This window comes from Prunus persica, chromosome G7, assembly GCF_000346465.2.
Source record: "Prunus persica cultivar Lovell chromosome G7, Prunus_persica_NCBIv2, whole genome shotgun sequence".
Taxonomy (NCBI): Eukaryota; Viridiplantae; Streptophyta; class Magnoliopsida; order Rosales; family Rosaceae; genus Prunus; species Prunus persica.
The window spans coordinates 13,971,999-13,989,872 of NC_034015.1; the positions used below are offsets into that span (position 1 = coordinate 13,971,999).

Genomic DNA, 17,874 nt, shown 5'->3' on the forward strand with positions numbered 1-17,874 from the left:
AAACTTTGGTGATATGTGTTTGGTCCTGTCACCCTTGATATATCCTCCTGTAATCTGAGCAATACAAGCGGCATTGTCCTCATTCAGAATTGTTGGAGTGTCTGTTATTGAGGGTAGGGCACATGTGCTTCGGATGTGATGGATTACCGATCTTAACCAAACGCATTCACGACTGGCTTCATGGAGGGCAAGTATTTCCGAGTGATTGGAAGATGTGGCCACTAATGTTTGTTTTGTTGAACGCCATGAGATCGCAGTTCCTCCACATGTAAATACATACCCAGTCTGTGATCGTCCTTGATGTGGATCAGAGAGATATCCTGCATCAGCATAACCAATAATACTCTGGGCGTTGGTCGATTCACTGGAATAGAATAACCCCATGTCTGTTGTCCCACGAAGGTATCGTAGAACATGTTTGATGCCGGTCCAGTGTCGCCTTGTTGGAGCAGAACTGTACCTTGCTAACAGATTTACTGAGAATGATATGTCTGGTCTGGTACATTGTGCGAGGTACAATAAAGCACCTATTGCACTAAGATATGGTACTTCTGGACCAAGGACCATTTCATCATTCCCTTTTGGACGATATGGGTCTTTCTTAGTGTCAAGCGATCGAACGACCATTGGAGTGCTAAGTGGATGGGCTTTATCCATGCCAAACCGTTTCAATACTTTCTCAGTATAAGTTGATTGATGCACCAAAATTCCATTAGCACTGTGCTCAATCTGCAAGCCAAGACAATATTTTGTCTTTCCAAGATCCTTCATCTCAAACTCACGTTTGAGATAATCAACAGTCTTTTGAAGCTCTGCAGAAGTTCCAATTAGATTCATGTCGTCGACATATACTGCCACTATCGCAAATCCAGACTTTGATTTCTTAATAAACACACATGGGCAAACAGGATCATTTGTGTATCCTTCCTTCAGTAAATACTTACTGAGACGATTGTACCACATTCGTCCAGATTGTTTTAGCCCATATAATGATCTTCTCAATTTAACTGAGAACATGCCCCGTGGTGTGTTTCTGGCTGCTTCAGGCAACCTGAATCCTTCTGGAACTTTCATGTATATATCTGTATCCAATTCTCCATACAAATATGCGGTAATAACATCCATGAGTCTCATTTCAAGTTTTTCTGAAACCGCCAAACTTATTAGGTAACGGAATGTAATTGTGTCCATTACTGGAGAGTACGTTTCCACATAATCAATTCCAGGCCTTTGTGAAAAACCTTGCGCAACGAGTCGCGCTTTATACCTTGAGATCTCATTTTTCTCATTGCGCTTTCTTGTAAATACCCACTTGTAACCTACAGGGTTCACATTGGGTGGAGTTGGACTAATATGTCCAAAAACACTCCTTTTTTCCAAAGAATTTAATTCTGCCTGGATTGCATCCTTCCACTTGGGCCAATCTTGCCTCTGTGTACATTCATTAATAGAGCGTGGTTCAATATCATCATCTTTTATTATTTCAGCAGCCACTGAGAATGCAAATATATCATCGATGATCATCTCATTTCTACTCCACAATTCATCAGTGGACGTATAATTTATGGAGATTTCTTGACTTTCAGGTACGGTTGCCACTTTAGGGGCACTTGTCTCACCAATGACGTTTTCCTTGTCAAGAAGTACATGTCCCTCTTTAGGGGCATTTGAATTATGAATTGTGGGCTCTCTATTTATTTCATTTGGATTCATTTTGTCCATCAACTTCCTCTTTCGAGGAACTGAATCCTTTGAGCCTAGTGGTCTGCCACGTTTTAGGCGTGCAGCAGATGAACCATTTGCTGGCACATTGCTTTGTCCATTATGGACATCAATCCGTGCGGGTGCATTTGCAGCTGGGATATGAGATTTTGTCACCTTTGCTGCATCATTAAATGCATCTGGCATCTGATTTGCAATACTTTGGAGGTGAACAATCCTTCTTACTTCGTTTTCGCATTGAGCAGTATGAGGATCGAGATGAGACAATGTGGATACATTCCATGATAATTCACATCGTTTTTCAGGAATGAGTTTGCCTTGTTCTTTAGACACAGATTTTTCTCCCCCTAATGGTGGGAAGATTGTCTCATCAAAATCACAATCCGCAAATCGTGCGGTAAAAATATCACCCGTCAGGGGTTCTAAGTATTTGATGATAGATGGTGAATCAAAACCAACATAAATTCCCAATCTGCGTTGAGGGCCCATCTTAGTACGTTGTGGTGGTGCAATGGGCACATATACTGTACACCCAAAAATTCTTAAATGTGAAATGTTTGGTTGATTTCCTAATACGAGTTGTATGGGAGAACATTGATTGTTGGCAACGGGCCTTAATCGCACAAGTGATGCTGCATGTAAAATGGCATATCCCCAAGCAGAAACTGGCAACTTTGTTTTCATTAGCAAAGTGCGTGCTATCAATTGAAGGCGTTTAATTAAAGCTTCTGCCAAGCCATTTTGAGTATGCACATGGGGAACAGGATGTTCAATATCTATGCCTAGTGACATGCAGTAGTCATCAAAAGTCTGAGATGTAAATTCACCAGCATTATCGAGTCTGATTGACTTAATGGGATAATCTGGGAATTGAGCTCGTAATTTAATTATCTGAGCCAAAAGCCTAGCAAATGCCATGTTCCGAGTAGATAAAAGACAAACATGTGACCATCGGGTAGATGCGTCCACCAAGACCATAAAGTACCGAAATGGTCCACATGGGGGGTGAATAGGTCCACAAATGTCCCCTTGAATTCTTTGCAAAAATGATGGAGACTCAACATCAACCTTTGGTTGTGATGGTCTGATCACCAACTTCCCTTGTGAACAAGCTTGGCAAAAGATGTCACTTGATAACATAATGTGTTTAGTTAATAAGGGATGTCCTTTAGAGTTGGTGATGATCCTGCGCATCATGGTGGATCCAGGATGACCCAACCTGTCATGCCAAAGCTTAAAAGCATTTGAGCCAGTGGACTCTTGGTCCATGACACTATGTGCCTCAATTGTCCGTATGGTTGTGTAATACAACCCTGATGAGAGCTCACAAAGCTTCTCCAGTATACGCTTTTGGGTATCACTGGAGGTAATACAAAGATATTCCATGTTTTCCTCTATCTTTGTTTCAACATGGTAGCCATTCAAACGTATATCTTTGAAACTCAACAGATTCCTTCTGGAGTTAGATGAATACAAAGCATCTGGAATGGACAGTATTGTTCCATTTGGTAACATAATTTGGGCTCTTCCTGAACCTTCAATCAGATTTGCAGGACCTGATATGGTTGTTACCTTTGCTTTTGTAAGCATTAATTTTGAGAAATACTTCCGATCTTGAAGGATCGTATGAGTAGTTGCGCTGTCTGCGAGACAAATATCTCTGCTATAGCCTTTGTTTTGAGGGCATCCATAATTTAAGTAAAATAAGCTGGGATCAAAAAGAAGACAACATTACAACTTTTATTGGATTGAAATTTAAACAACACTTCAGCTAATACAAATAGTACAGCTAATACAAATAGTACATTAAGGGATTTAATCTAATTCGGACTCATAACCTTCATTCCCTCTTTTAGTAACAAAATCAGAAACATCTAGATGCGTCTTGTTTTGCTGACGTGATATTTCTGATGAGCCATCTGTGGCTGGCGGAGCATGATCAATGTAATTTATCTCCACTTTCCTGTTCTTAAGTGAAGCTTGATAGAGATCCGCCAAATGCCTGGGCGTACGACAAGTGCGCACCCAATGTCCCTTTGCTCCACATCTGTGGCAAGGGCTTTCAACATTTCTAGGCACATGACTCATCTGTGCCTTTCCCTTATTACGGGATGCATATTTGCCATTCGTGGATGGACCACTCCTTGGTCCTAAACCCTCTAAACGAGCACCATGATTTTTTCTACTTCCTTGCCAGTGGCCACGCTTGCCCCATCGCCCACGTTTATGGATATTACCACGAGATGAAGTGGCATTCACTTCCTGAGATGCAGCATTTATTTCAGGAAGTGGTGCTGAGCCCGTTGGGCGAGATTGGTGATTCTTTAATAAGAGCTCATTATTCTGCTCAGCTAACAAGAGGCAAGATACAAGTTCCGAGTATCTCTTGAAACCGCTATGTCTGTATTGCTGTTGAAGGAGGACATTTGAAGCATGAAAAGTGCTCAGAGTTTTTTCGAGCATATCCTCCTCAGATATATTTTCCCCACATAGCCTCATTAATGAGGTAATTCTATGCATAGCAGAGTTATACTCGGACACTGACTTGTAATCTTGAAATCTCAAGTGGGTCCATTCGTATCTAGCTCTTGGGAGAGTCATCGTCTTCTGGTGATCGTATCTTTCACCTAGAGCTTTCCACAGAACCAACGGTTCATCAACCACCACATATTCGCTTTTCAGCGCTTCATGGATGTGGCGGCGAAGAAAGATCATGGCCTTCGCATTCTCTTCAGGCGAAGCATCATTCTCATCTACAATTGTTTGTCCGAGGCCATTGGCTCGTAGATGAATTTTGGCATCCAGGACCCATGATAAAAAGTTGTCCCCGGAAAGGTCCAAGGCAGCAAACTCCAGTTTTGCCAAATTTGCCATCTGAAACTTTAGGCTCGAGATCTGGAACATTAAGCCACTTATTAATAGGAATTTCATTATTCAGGTATATTAATTGATGATAAAGTGTCATGAATTTGCTGTCCAAAATTTTAGGTTCGAGATCTGAGATATTAAGCCACTTATTAATAGGAATTTCATTATTCAGGTATATTAATTGATGATAAAAATAAAATCATGAATTAAATTGCTTGCTGTATGGACGTTAATTCCGCACCATACCTTAAATGTGCGGTAAAGTAAGTGTGCTTGTATGGGCACTAATTCTGCTCCATACATTTAAATAAAAGCAAAGGCGTGGACGATAAACCCGCACCACCCTTTAAAATAAATGTAAATGTGCGGTAAAATAAATTCATAAAGTAAAGTGTTAGTATTAGTAACGGTCTCCCACTGATAATATGTTTAGTATTACCAAGGGTCCATTTTTGTTAATGGTTAGTAATTACATAAATTAAAGTGTTAGCATTAGTAACGGTCTCCCACTGATAATATGTTTAGTATTACCAAGGGTCCATTTTTGTTAATGGTTAGTAATTACATAAAGTAAAGTGTTAGCATTAGAAACGGTCTCCCACTGATAATATGTTTAGTATTACCAAGGGTCCATTTTTGTTAATGGTTAATAATTACATAAAGTAAAGTGTTAGTTGAAAAATTTCAGAAATAAAAGGAGAGACTATCGTGCTGATAACGTGTTATAAAAATAACCTGGGATATGTGCGATAATTCTGAGCTGCAAGTAAAGTAGATGAGACACAGCATTTAACGAGGTTCGGCTATGCCTACGTCCTCGGAGAGCAGCAGCAGTAACTTTTCCACTATGTAAAAGGATAGAGCTACAAGTTTAGTGTTTACAATATATGTGGCTCACTGAATTTTCTCTCTAGGAGAATTTCTCTCTGCTCTCTCTTTCCTCTTTCTTCCTTCTCTTCCTTTCTCCTTTTTTTCTTCTTTTTTTCTTCTTTCCGTTTCTCTTCTTATTTATAGGCTGAAATAATCACTATTCATCACTATTCATCACTGTTCACCCGTGACAGACAAACTCTATCAAAGCCGCCAAATGAACAGTAATGAACAGTAATGAACAGTATGTGTGGGCTCCATTTCAAGACTTTTATAACAAAATTTTATTTTATTTTATTTTTTTAGGATATTTCTTATTAAGAGGGGCAATAGTATATTAAACTCACGCATATTACACGGATGTTAGAAATCGAACTCATAACCTTTCTTTGGGGGAGTAATTACTCCAAACCACTACACAAGTGAATCATTTGCTTAAATTGAGGATTTTAGATACATATGTATGATAGCAGATATTTAAGGCTCTGTCTAGTTAACAAATATATATATATATATATATATATATGGGCAAATCAATCTCCATGTATGTTCTCATTAAGAGAGAAATTAAAAATTTAAGTCCCATGTTGATAATGTTGAGAAAGTATTTATGAAATATCATTTTATTTCATTTCTCATGTTTGGTGCATGCACGAATTGGAAACAATCTTTGTTTAATTTTATAATTATACCCTAAATAGAAATATGCAATAAAAATTTAGTGCCCATTTGATAACTATTTCAATTTTAGTTTTTAGTTTTCACTTTTTATGCTAGAGTATAAAGGAGTGATTGTGAGGATGAGATTGAGAGAGATGATAAGAGGAGAGAGGAGGCGCGCGCCGGGGGGGAGGGGGGAGAGGAGGAGGGAGGAGTAACAAAAGTAAAAACAATTTCAAATAGATTTCAGTTTTTATTTTTTATTTTCACGTTTGTTACTCCTTCCTCTCATCCCTCTCTCATTTTCACTCTCAATCCCATCTTCACCCTCATTCTCACTTTCATCCCCCTTTTTTCCCTCTATATTCTAGCAAAAAAAAAAAAACTAAAAACTAAAATTGAAATGTTTGATTTGATATTTTTAGGGTCTGTTTGATAACTATTTCAATTTTCAAATTTTAATTTTTAGTTTACAATTTCTAGTTTTCATTTTTCATTTTTTTAAGTAAAAAATTGAAAACTTGTTTGGTAACTCGTTTCAGTTTTCAAAAAAAGTGAAAAGTGAAAACTAAACAAAAGTTGTTTGGTAACTGATTTCAATTTTCAATTTTCAATGTGGAACTTGAAAATGAAATTTTTTTGGGGGTCAAGTTGTGAATTTCAGATCGTAGAATGAAAATGCATGTTACAAAGAGTTTGTAGTATTTTTTGGAATAAGGATGATTTTTTTGGTGAATTTTGGATTTGGAGGTTTCGAGACTTGAATTGGGTCTGTTGCCAAAGGCAAGAATCGAGCGGCCGATTCCAAGTCGGTGACATGGGCCTAAATAGAAACATGGGCCTTTCTCATTGACCTAAAACTATTTAGCCGGCCCGAAAATAAGGGCCCTTTATATTTTATGAATTTCAAGAGGATTACACTAAATTTTCTATATTTTTATTTTTTTTGGGTCTGGGAATTTCATAACAACCAGGCAAATATTATTTTTTACGGCTAAATTAGAACGAACTTAGACGACGCAAAAGAAAGCAGAGGCGATTGGAGCAACGAGAGTCCAATCCAACGGGGATGGTGGCAACAGGTGGTGATGGAATCACATTCGAAATTGATGATTGATGCCCAACCCTCAGAACTTGCCGACAACACTAGAAAACCACCATAGAGTTTATGACTATTCCTTCTAGCCATCGGGATTGTTCACTGCCGTTGAGGTAGGTAGCGGCTGTTTGGGGTTGGGTGCTGTGGAGACGACGGTGATTACCGAGAAGCAACCCACAACAACCGCTTTGCCAGTTTTTTAGGTGATTTTATTGGATTTTTTTTCACAATTTATTCTGTACCATTGGATCAAATAATTGAAATCTAGCCGTCCAAAAGTTGATGTGTCCATACATTTGATGTTTATTAGAATTTTCAGAGAGGAGGAGAGAGGTATGAATAAGGCAGTGGAAGAGGGAGTGGAACCTCCACTCGCGGCACTTTTGGATGGAAAAAGCGGGAAAAAAACGAAGGCGAAGAGAAAAAGCAAAGCAACATCATCAAAGGATCACGACACAGAGCTAGAGCCAGTTCAAGCTGCGCCAGAGCCAGTTCAAATTGAGCCAGAGCCAGAGCCAATTCAGATTGAGCCAGAACCAGTTCAAATTGAGCCTGAGCCAGTTCGGATTGAGCCAGAGCCAGTTCAGAATGACGAAGAGAGCTCAAGGGATGGCCCTAGGGTTAGTGTTTCGATGTTCGATGACTCGGTGGAGAATCACTTCAGAGTCATGGACACCATTGCCAAGCTCTGTGGCGAGGCTGAGGAGGATCATCGAATCGAAGACAGTGAGATTCAAAGCTTATCGTCCTCGATCACTTTCTTAAGGTAAACAAAATAAATGGGTCTTTTTTCGTTGTTTAATTTCTTACTGGCATTGTTGGTTTTATGTATCTCATTGTAATTGTGAACTTCAGAAACTTATGAATGCGTTTGTTGAAGGGAATGGGCAGATTTTAAATATGAACCTAGAGATGTTCGATTTGCTTGTGGAGGTGGAAGCCCTGATGGGAAAGATGTGTTCACTGGGATAACCTTGCGTCAATTTTCTTCTGCGACAGTTCCCAAGGTTATATCTATTAATCTGAATTTCTGGTTCGGTTTACATGTCGTAGTTTTACAGAAAATGAACTGTTCTAATGGCTGTCATATAACAAGCATCATTGGTATTTGATCTTAATTAGTTGGTTTTCATATTGATGCAGAAGGAGGCACTTTCTGGGGACACATCATCTTTAGAGTTGAGGTACTTTAATTGGCATTAGCAATAAGGCTTTTGTACTGATTTATGTATTCTCTTGAACTCGATGAAAGCCTTGTATATTGGATTTCCACCTACCACCTAAAGAAGCTTTGATATGTATCTTCAAATGTTCATTATATGTTTTTGCAGCCAAGACTTTGTGATGTATGTTGGAGGGCCTGTTTGGGCATTGGATTGGTGTCCTAGAGTCCATCAAAGTCCTGACTATCATCCAAAATGTGAGGTACATGATTTTCTTTAACACAGGTGCTTTTTTTTAATCAGACTTAAAATTTTCTTATATTATTTATTGTTGTACTTATCAAACGAATTTTCTGTCTCACATATGACTGATTTATTGTTTTACATTTTTTTTTTTCGTTCTTCTTACGGTCACATCTCAAGCACATTTAGTATAACGTTAAATTGTTAAAGCTGTATGCACTATAATTACTCCCTAGGTGCTACGTTTCCACACTATAATTACTTTAGTAAAAATTTCTATTTTTTAGCATACATATTGATATTGCTAAAGAAGAAAAACATACATATTGCTAAAGAAATGAAAACGAATTACAACTTAAGAATGTAATAAAATTCATCAATTTAGAAGTCAAAACAATCGATTAGATCAAATTTAAGTAGCACAGGAAATCTCTTCCTATATAAAGCTAACTACAAGTCTACAATATCCTTGGCTATAGTGTCCTTCAATCTTGCTGCATCTTTCATTTCTTTTATGCACAACAGAGCATTAAGAAAGAGAAAATACCCCAGATGAATCTTCTCTCAAGTACCTGCAAATAAATAAAACATACAAAACAATATAATACTGACTTCGAAGAAGAGTGAGCCAAGAAAATTTGTACTTGAATGAACCCACAAACAGTGGTTGACAAATTACATACCAAATGGGCTTTGTACAATTTTTTACTGTTTCTTTTTCTTTTCAGATGGAAGCCTTACAAACAAAACATGAAATTATTAATCTGCATAAACAGGGAAATAAGTTAAAACAGAAAAATAAAACACAGAAAGTATGTCATCAATTCTAGTTTTGTGAAACAGACCAAGGGATATACTGTGAGGACTTACTGCTTCGAGGAGCCAAGACAACTAAGTGAGTCCTTAACTTATTATTGAAGTTCTTGATTATTTCCCTTGAGTATTGTGGGAAAAAAAAAACATATCCATAAGGGCGATTATACAGAGGAAATGTGATGTTATAACTTTTGCTTGTTTACGACATTCTGTTGGTGAAATTTGACATTCATATTATTGATGATTAGGTGTCATCCATATTAGAGTCATTGAAGTCTACTATTTTATGACAAAGTTATCATCATCCTACTTTTCAGTTTGTTGCTATAGCTGCTCATCCTCCTGGATCCTCTTATCACAAATTAGGCCAGCCACTAACTGGAAGAGGTGCGATTCAGATATGGTGTCTTCTAAATGTTGGTGTAAATGAGGAAAACAGTCATCCCATAGGAGAAAAGCCAAAGCGGGACCCTAAAAAAAGTGGAGCCAGAGAAGAAAATTCAGCTGAACCAAAGAGACCAATCGGAAGACCTAGAAAGAAGCCATTAGAAGAAAAATCAACTGAACCAAAAAGGCCTAGAGGAAGACCTAGAAAGAATCCAATTGAAGAATCTGTTGACAAAGAGGCCACAGAAGAAAAATCAACTCGACCGAAGAGGCCTAGAGGAAGACCTTTAAAGAAGCCAATAGAAGAATCTGTTGACAACTTGGATGGGAGCAGCAATTATGTTGAGGCTCTTTCCATTCAACATCCAGAGGGATCACCGGAGTTGCATTCTACGGGTTGTGTTCCTGCAAATACCCAAGAGCATGGTAAAAAACGAAAAAATTACAATCATGCAGCATCTGAATGTAATCCAACTCTGAAATCATATGCTCGGAGGAGAAAGTTGAATGATATGGAAAGTGCAGGGACTAATAACAATCATACCTGTCCACCATTGTTGAATCAAAATGAAGAGAAAGGACCACTTGTTTCAGATTATCATATACAGCAGAGTTCTGGACAGGATCCTCAAACAAGTAATAATGTTCAAGACAATGATTACCCTAAAATTGGCTCAACCAGGTGTTCAGTTCCGGAGGATGTAGCATTGCCAAGAATTGTATCATGCCTAGCTCACCATGGAAAGGTTGCATGGGATGTGAAATGGCGTCCTCCTAGTGAACATGATTCCAAGTGCAAGCATCGAATGGGCTATCTTGCTGTGTTGTCAGGAAATGGATCTCTGGAAGTGTAAGATATCTACTTGTTTAGACTTATGTTCTTTTTGTTTTTTAGACTTTAGATCTCTTTACAGATTCTTTATTCCCTAAGATTATGGTGGAGGATGTTGGGTGCTCTCAGAGTGGAGTGGGTGATTCCTAAAGGGTGTTTTGAGCTCCTTAGTATCAATCTGAGGATTTCAGGGAAGGGGAAGAGAGCTGGAATCCTTCGTGATTGTCTAGTTCATGCTATTTTCTGGAATATCTGGATGGAGCGAAATCAAAGAATTTTTCAGGGTCATATAGGAGTTAGGGTTGAGGAATTATGGGACAGAATTAAATTTTGGGCATCCCTTTGGGCTTCGGTTTCGGGGCAGTTCAAGGATTATCACTACTCTACCATCATGAGAGACATGATGGCAGTCTTAAGATGATTTTACTGAAGTTTTTTTGTGTTTTTTCGTGTTTTTTATACAGTTTGTTTTTCATTCTTAGTAGGTCAGACTCTTTTTTTGGTCTTCTTGTTTGATCGAGGATTTTTCCTCTTGATTATCAATACAATGTTTCTATTCAAAAAAAAAATCTATATATCTGTCAGATCTGTTCTCAAATGACTTCGCAATTTCTTTCTTTTCAGTCAAGACTCAAGAGAATATTTGAGTCTGCATTGCAATGGTAACATAGTGTAGAATGCTTGAAAAAGTATTGTGGCCATGAATGTTGATTTGTTCAATACTCAATATGTGATATCGACAGATTACTGAAAACCTATAGGAGCACATGCCCCTGACTTTTTTTGTATTTGTTTTTTGTTTTTTGTTTTTTGTTTTTTTCTTGTCTCCAAATGTGTGGTGGCTTCTGTTTTCTTTGGTAACTGTATTAAGTGATTAGAGATGTAAGGAGTTTGGTAAGCAGTTGGGGCAGTGACCAAGAGTTTCATATTTCTTTTAGAGTCAAAGTTTAAAAGCGTGACCCAAAACTCAGGGCTGCCTTTATATAACATATTTAATAGTATGGGTTATATTGTGGAACGTACTTAAAGATATTGGGACTGGGATTTATTTATTTAAAAAAAATAAATGAATGAGACTTTTGAATAGCTGCAGAGGGAGCAATTGGCATGCAGTGATATAGTAAGGCTGGAGTGCTATCATATAATGAACATTAGTTCATTATAAAAAAACTTAGTATTTAAGTTAGAAGTAGAGATGTGCTGAAAATATGAAGCAAAGCATGATACACAAATAATAGTATGAAATGCAGTTGATATTTAGCTAGTTTGTGGTAACTTCACCCTAGATAAATGGTGTAAGCATGTTACATTGACAGTTGTTTTTGTTCTGCAATCTCATGACAATTATCCTTGCCTTTTTAAACTGCAGGTGGGATGTTCCTCTTCCTCATGCAATTGAAGTTATTTATTCTTCTTCTTGTCGTGAGGGCACAGATCCTCGCTTTATAAAATTAGCACCAGTTTTCAGATGCTCAATGTTGAAGTGTGGCAGTGAAAAGAGGTACTCTGATAGTTTCTACTTTTAGGCAATAATTTGGACGTTTAGTGAGATGGGAAAAATGTTTACCATGTAATTAAAAGCATCGTTTCCAATTTTTTATACAACACTAACATCATGTAAAACTTCACTAGCTTATGTTAGTTGCTGTATAAGATTTCTGTAGGCACAAAATCATTCATGGAGATTTTTCATTTGGTACCAAAATGTCTCTTTTGACCATGTTATGCAAATTTATATGATTCATTGGTAATTTAAGATCCTTTCTTGAACAGTATCCCTCTTACTGTGGAATGGTCAGCTTCGCCAGCTCATGATTACTTACTTGCCGGATGTCATGATGGAACTGTAATTTTCCTGCACTTCGTTCTTTAATTTTATTTTAATATATTTTCCTTGAAGACTTTATCATGCTTTTGCACAGTTTCAAATAAGAATTCATGTTAACTTCATAGAGGGTTTCCATAGGACAAATACTCAATGGTCAACACTTTGTGTTTCTTCTGCAATCTGATAGAAGGATGCATACTAAGCACTTAATGTATTCATTCTGCTATCTGCTAGTTTTTCTCAGCTTCATCCCACTGAGCGTTCAGTTGAAATGATCCTCTTTCTTTGGTGGCTTTTTTTTCTTTCCATATTTCAGGTTGCTTTATGGAAGTTTTCAGCTAGTAATGCATCTCAAGGTAAGGGTAACATAGAATGCAAAAGATGCAGATATGGTTTACATCTGTCCTGGACATATGGCATAAAATTGATAAATAAGTATAGTTAGTAAACTAAGAAGTTTTGCTTCAATTATCTACTTGTTGTTCTGCAGATACAAGGCCTTTACTTTGCTTCAGTGCAGATACAAATCCTATTAGGGCACTTGCTTGGGCGCCGGTTGACAGGTTAGCCATGTCGGAGATCTATTTTATATCTTACTTTCTATGTCACTTTACAGTCTGCTTTTTCAGTTTGGAGATGGTGGGGGGGTGTTAATGGTTGTCGTGTCACTAAATTATGATATTTAGGCATAGAGATTTCTATTTCAGACCCTTTCATATTTTTATATTTTTATTTTACTATATGTTATTTTTCTCATTCACTGAGATCTGTTAAATGCAACTGTTTGCAGCTCTTCAGAGGGCGCGAATGTTATAGCTACAGCTGGACATGGAGGCCTAAAATTTTGGGACCTGCGGTAAGTACAATGCCTATTTTTTGCTAAAACTCTTGTGTACATGCAGCTCCTTCACTGTTAGCTAAAAATGCTTGTGGTTTTTCAGTGGAAATTGCATTTCATACTAAGAACTATAACTCTTGCTTTTGCAGTGATCCATTCCGTCCCTTGTGGGACCTCGATCATTTACCAAAGTTCATATATAGTCTAGATTGGCTTCCAGATCCAAGGTACTCATAATCTCTCTGTGGAACATAAATATAGCTGTCTGGTTGGTGAAATTTTATTTAAGTGTTGTGTTTTTCTTGTAGGTGTGTTATTTTATCCTTTGATGATGGAACAATGAAAGTTATCAGCTTGGTGAAGGCTGCATCTGATGACCCGGTAACAGGAATGGCTGGAACAAAACAACCGGGCCTGCATAATCTCAGTTGTTTGCCTTTTGCTATCTGGAGTGTTCATGTATCACGACTAACAGGTCTTCCTTGTGCTTATCTATCTACGTGCAGTATTTCAGCTAATTACAAATATATGCATGTAAATACCATTATAGCCTAATGGCAAATGACATTACCATCTCTGACCTGGTGCTAAGTTTAGTGCTATAAGAGTCAACTATAAGAGTGAAATAATACATAGTAGACCTAGATTTTCCATACTCCAAACACAAGTTGTCAAAGGAAATAAAAAGAAAAAAAGATTCTGGATATATTATATGGATCCCTCATATTTAATAGTCTCCTTGCTGCTGAATTTACATAAGCATACTGTACATGATGATTTGATAGATATAATGAAGTAGTGTCTGGTTCTTTTCCTTGTTTGCTATTCTTCACGTGATTGGAACTGCATAAGCATTGGCCTTCAACTTCGTAATTTTCTTTGGAATAGTGCTACTGAATATTCAGAAATTCCTCTTTCTCGTTGGTGCTGTAGTCTCCTGTCTGACTAGAAGTATTAAATCATTGACCTTAAATTTTAAACAACGGTGCATGCTACTCATATATCTGTAACGGTTGCATGGTACTTTTTATTGGAGGAAGTTTGTGGGGGATATATTCTCCTTGGTGGGATTTTATGATTGATCCACTTTGGAATACAGTTCTGTGCTAAGTTGATCAACCTGTGTAACTCTTGAGACCAGCATTTTTTAATAACCATTAATCGATCATTTCACTTTCAAATCGTTAGGTATGGCTGCATATTGTGGTGCAGACGGAACTGTTCTCCGCTTCCAGGTGAGTTTTAGCTTTTAACTCGCCATTGATATTAGACTTACTCCTTATCTTTGTTGTAGAATCATTTTTCATTCCTGGAGGGAAAATCTTAAGTTCTAGATGCATGTATGACTTCTATGAGTCTAAACTTTATGGTAACATCAAACATGCGGTCAGACGATTGGGGCACATCAAATAACTTTTGCTTTCAAAGGATCTACTTTGTTAAAGAGTTTAAATTATTCTAGGTTTTTTCACTGATGGGTTTACTTATGTTTGGTCATGGAGAGTAGGGGGCATTTCGGGATATACTTGGCAAACTTGTCCTTTAGATGGTCAAACGTTTTCTTTATATCTTCCTAGTGAGTCGCATTAACGATGAATCCAGCAGGTGCTTGCTTGTCCTCTAGCTGTGCAGGTTTTTGTCAAGTTTTTGTTCCCAAAAACTCATGCTTTGTGCCTGATGCTTGGACCTTTTTTTTTCTCTGATGCTAGGACTTTGAAATTGATACAAAAACTCCACGTTATATACTCAATTGTTATTTATTTATTTTTACAATCAGCTTACGTCCAAATCTGTGGAGAAAGATCCTAGACGACATCGGGCCCCACATTTTCTGTGTGTATCACTGACAATGGAGGAATCTGCTGTAACCATCAATACTACAGTATCAAACACCCCTTTCCCATTGAAGGTCGTTCGCAATAACCCTGAGTCAAACAAGGTGAAAAGTGCAAATGATAAGAGGGCAAAAGATAGTGCATCTGAAGATCAAACTTTAGGTAACCCCAGACATTTTCTTTAAGCACCCTATGTTCATTTCTTGTCTTTATTTTAGAACGTTCATCAAACTTTCTCTTGTTGCAGCTCTTTGTTATGGTGTTGATCCTGATATCCAATCAGAATCTGGGGAAAAAGTGGCATCGCTCAGAAGAAAAAAAACAAAGAAATCTGGGTCTAGTGAGACAACACCAGAGGATGACCAAGCATTGGTATGCATAGATGAAGAGCCGACTAGTACGCAGGAACAAGAAATTGGGGAAAAAGTGGCTTCTGTCAGAAGCCGAAAAACACAGAAGTCTAGGTTTAGTAAGAAAAAACCAGAGGATGACCTAGCATTGGTATGCATAGATGAAGAGCCGACTAATACTCAGGATGAGGAAACTGGGGTGGCTTCTCTCAAAAGTAAGAAAACACAAAAATCTAGGTCTAGCAAGAAAAATCCAAATGACGACCGGGGATTGGCATGCATAGGTGAAGAAGAACCAACGAATACTCTGGAGGAAGAAATTGGGGTGGCTTCTCCCGAAAGCAAAAAGAAACAGAAAACTAGGTCTAGTAAGAAAAAGCCAAACGATGACCAAGATTTGGCGTGCATAGATGAAGTGCCGATTAATACTCAGGAAGAAGAAGACGGGAAAGAGCTTGAAATATTTCCTGACAAAATAGTAGCAATGCATAGAGTGAGGTGGAACATGAACAAGGGTAGTGAGAGATGGTTGTGCTATGGAGGGGCAGCTGGACTTGTTCGATGTCAAGAGATTGTTTTGTCTGACACCGAAAAAGCATGGGCAATGAAGAGATGAGAAGTCAGGTTTCTTGTACATTCTTGTTCTTTTAAGCCCCTATTTATGTTCAATTGGGCAGGTTGACAATGAAGAGATGAGACTCAAAGGCGGCTAATTTAACAAAAATGCATTATGGGACATATGAGCATTATCCTAGAGTTTACAGCCGAATGATGTTTGTAACTTATTAAAAAATAAAGGAAATATAGTTCTCTCCAAGGTCTAAAATATCGATGATATCGAAAATATCGGTAGTCCTAAAATATAGAAATTTCGATGGAAATATCGGGATATTATCGATATCGATAAAAATTGAATAAAAACCACGGAAACTGTAAGAAAAATTTGGAAATTTTTATTGAAACTTTGGAGAATGTCTATTTAGTCAATTATCTTTGAGTTTATCACAAACAATTAGAAGGAAATGCATTGCATGATGGATTTAACTAATTTAAGTTGATTATACAGCAAGCGGGCAAACACTATGAGTGTAAAAAATATGTAATAATTAATGAAAAAAGATTAAATACACCGTAATCATTCATATATAATGATTTACTATAATATTTTACATTTTATACATTGCATGGTAAGATACATGAATGACTTAGTACCACATAGAGTTCCTACGAGGTTCAAATTTTTCATTATCTTCATCATCTCTATGTGTAGAGTAAGTGTATTATGAAGAGTAGTCATCAAATGATAAATCCCCAAAATAGTTTTGCATGTAATTGTTAACATACCACCCATATAAATATAAATATTTTAGCATATTATCACAAAAACATAAGTGATATGGTGTTTAAGGTGTTGGAGGAGTAAAATGGGAGGGGTTCATATCCCCTTTGTGCTTTTTTCTCCCCTTTTTCCCTTTTTTTTTCCTTCACATCGATATTTTCGATATTTTAGCGATATTACACCGATATTTTGACAAAATATTGCTGAAATGTGAGCGAAATTATCGACATCGATATTTTCCGATATTATCGTCGATATTGTCGATATTTATACGATATGTACATGGATATGTTCCGAAATATCCGTGATTCAAAAAAATCGAAATATCCTCGATATTTCCTCGATATTATCGATATTTCAGACTATGGTTCTCTCTTATATCACCAGATTAAACGAAATAACCAAAGAGATTATGAAAGTAAATTATGAAAGAAAAAAAATGTAACCAATTGTTTAAGGCTGTTAGTTTATCTCTTGGGACTAGTACCTTTTGGCCGTATGTGCTTTGAGGACCCAGATCATATATGGCTGGAAGTATAGATAAGTTGTCAGTTGAGCAAATGAAGTGCTTAAAGTAGTACATTCCATAAATCACATGATCGGTATTAATCGTAGTTAGGAGGGTGGAGGTGTTAACGCATTTTCGTTAATTATTTTCGTAAGTGGCATTAAAGGGAAAATAAAAGTTGTTAGTATAACCTTTTTTTGAGTCGCCAGTTTAATATGAGTGTTGCATTCACGTTTCTATATTATCAACATAGCCTCCTACCCGCCTCCTATTTCTAAGAAGATCCAAAATCCAAGCCGCCAAATTCTCATCCGTGGACTCAAGACTTCGTTTCCTTGTTCAACAGTCAAACCATCACTCTCTCACCATATTTGGCGCACAGAGAGAGGGAGAGGCTGCTGCATGCATTAAGAATAAGCACTGTCACTCATGAAGCTCTTTCCTCTTCCTCTATTTATAGCTAAACAACACTCCTTTCACATGTGTGTGTTGTGAGAGTGAGCTCTTTCTAAATTG

The 17,874-nt window shown here is 37.4% G+C and overlaps 1 protein-coding gene across 3 annotated transcripts; it reads left to right on the forward strand.

Annotated features, from left to right (window-relative positions):
* LOC18770217 lies at positions 7,038 to 16,328 on the forward strand. 3 transcript variants are annotated; one of them, XM_020568341.1, is made up of 16 exons: positions 7,038 to 7,422; positions 7,530 to 7,985; positions 8,100 to 8,226; positions 8,363 to 8,403; positions 8,551 to 8,644; positions 9,759 to 10,678; positions 12,030 to 12,161; positions 12,434 to 12,506; positions 12,805 to 12,844; positions 12,979 to 13,051; positions 13,279 to 13,344; positions 13,476 to 13,553; positions 13,635 to 13,801; positions 14,515 to 14,561; positions 15,104 to 15,323; positions 15,409 to 16,328. In XM_020568341.1, the coding sequence occupies exons 2-16, from the start codon at positions 7,555 to 7,557 to the stop codon at positions 16,125 to 16,127; spliced, it is 3,228 nt and encodes a 1,075-aa protein (XP_020423930.1). In that variant the 5' UTR covers positions 7,038 to 7,422; positions 7,530 to 7,554; the 3' UTR covers positions 16,128 to 16,328. The 3 variants fall into 3 exon arrangements, with proteins under 3 accessions (XP_020423930.1, XP_020423931.1, XP_020423932.1); XM_020568342.1 differs by having other exon boundaries at positions 7,539 to 7,985; XM_020568343.1 differs by lacking the exon at positions 7,038 to 7,422 and having other exon boundaries at positions 7,904 to 7,985; positions 8,111 to 8,226; positions 8,551 to 8,639.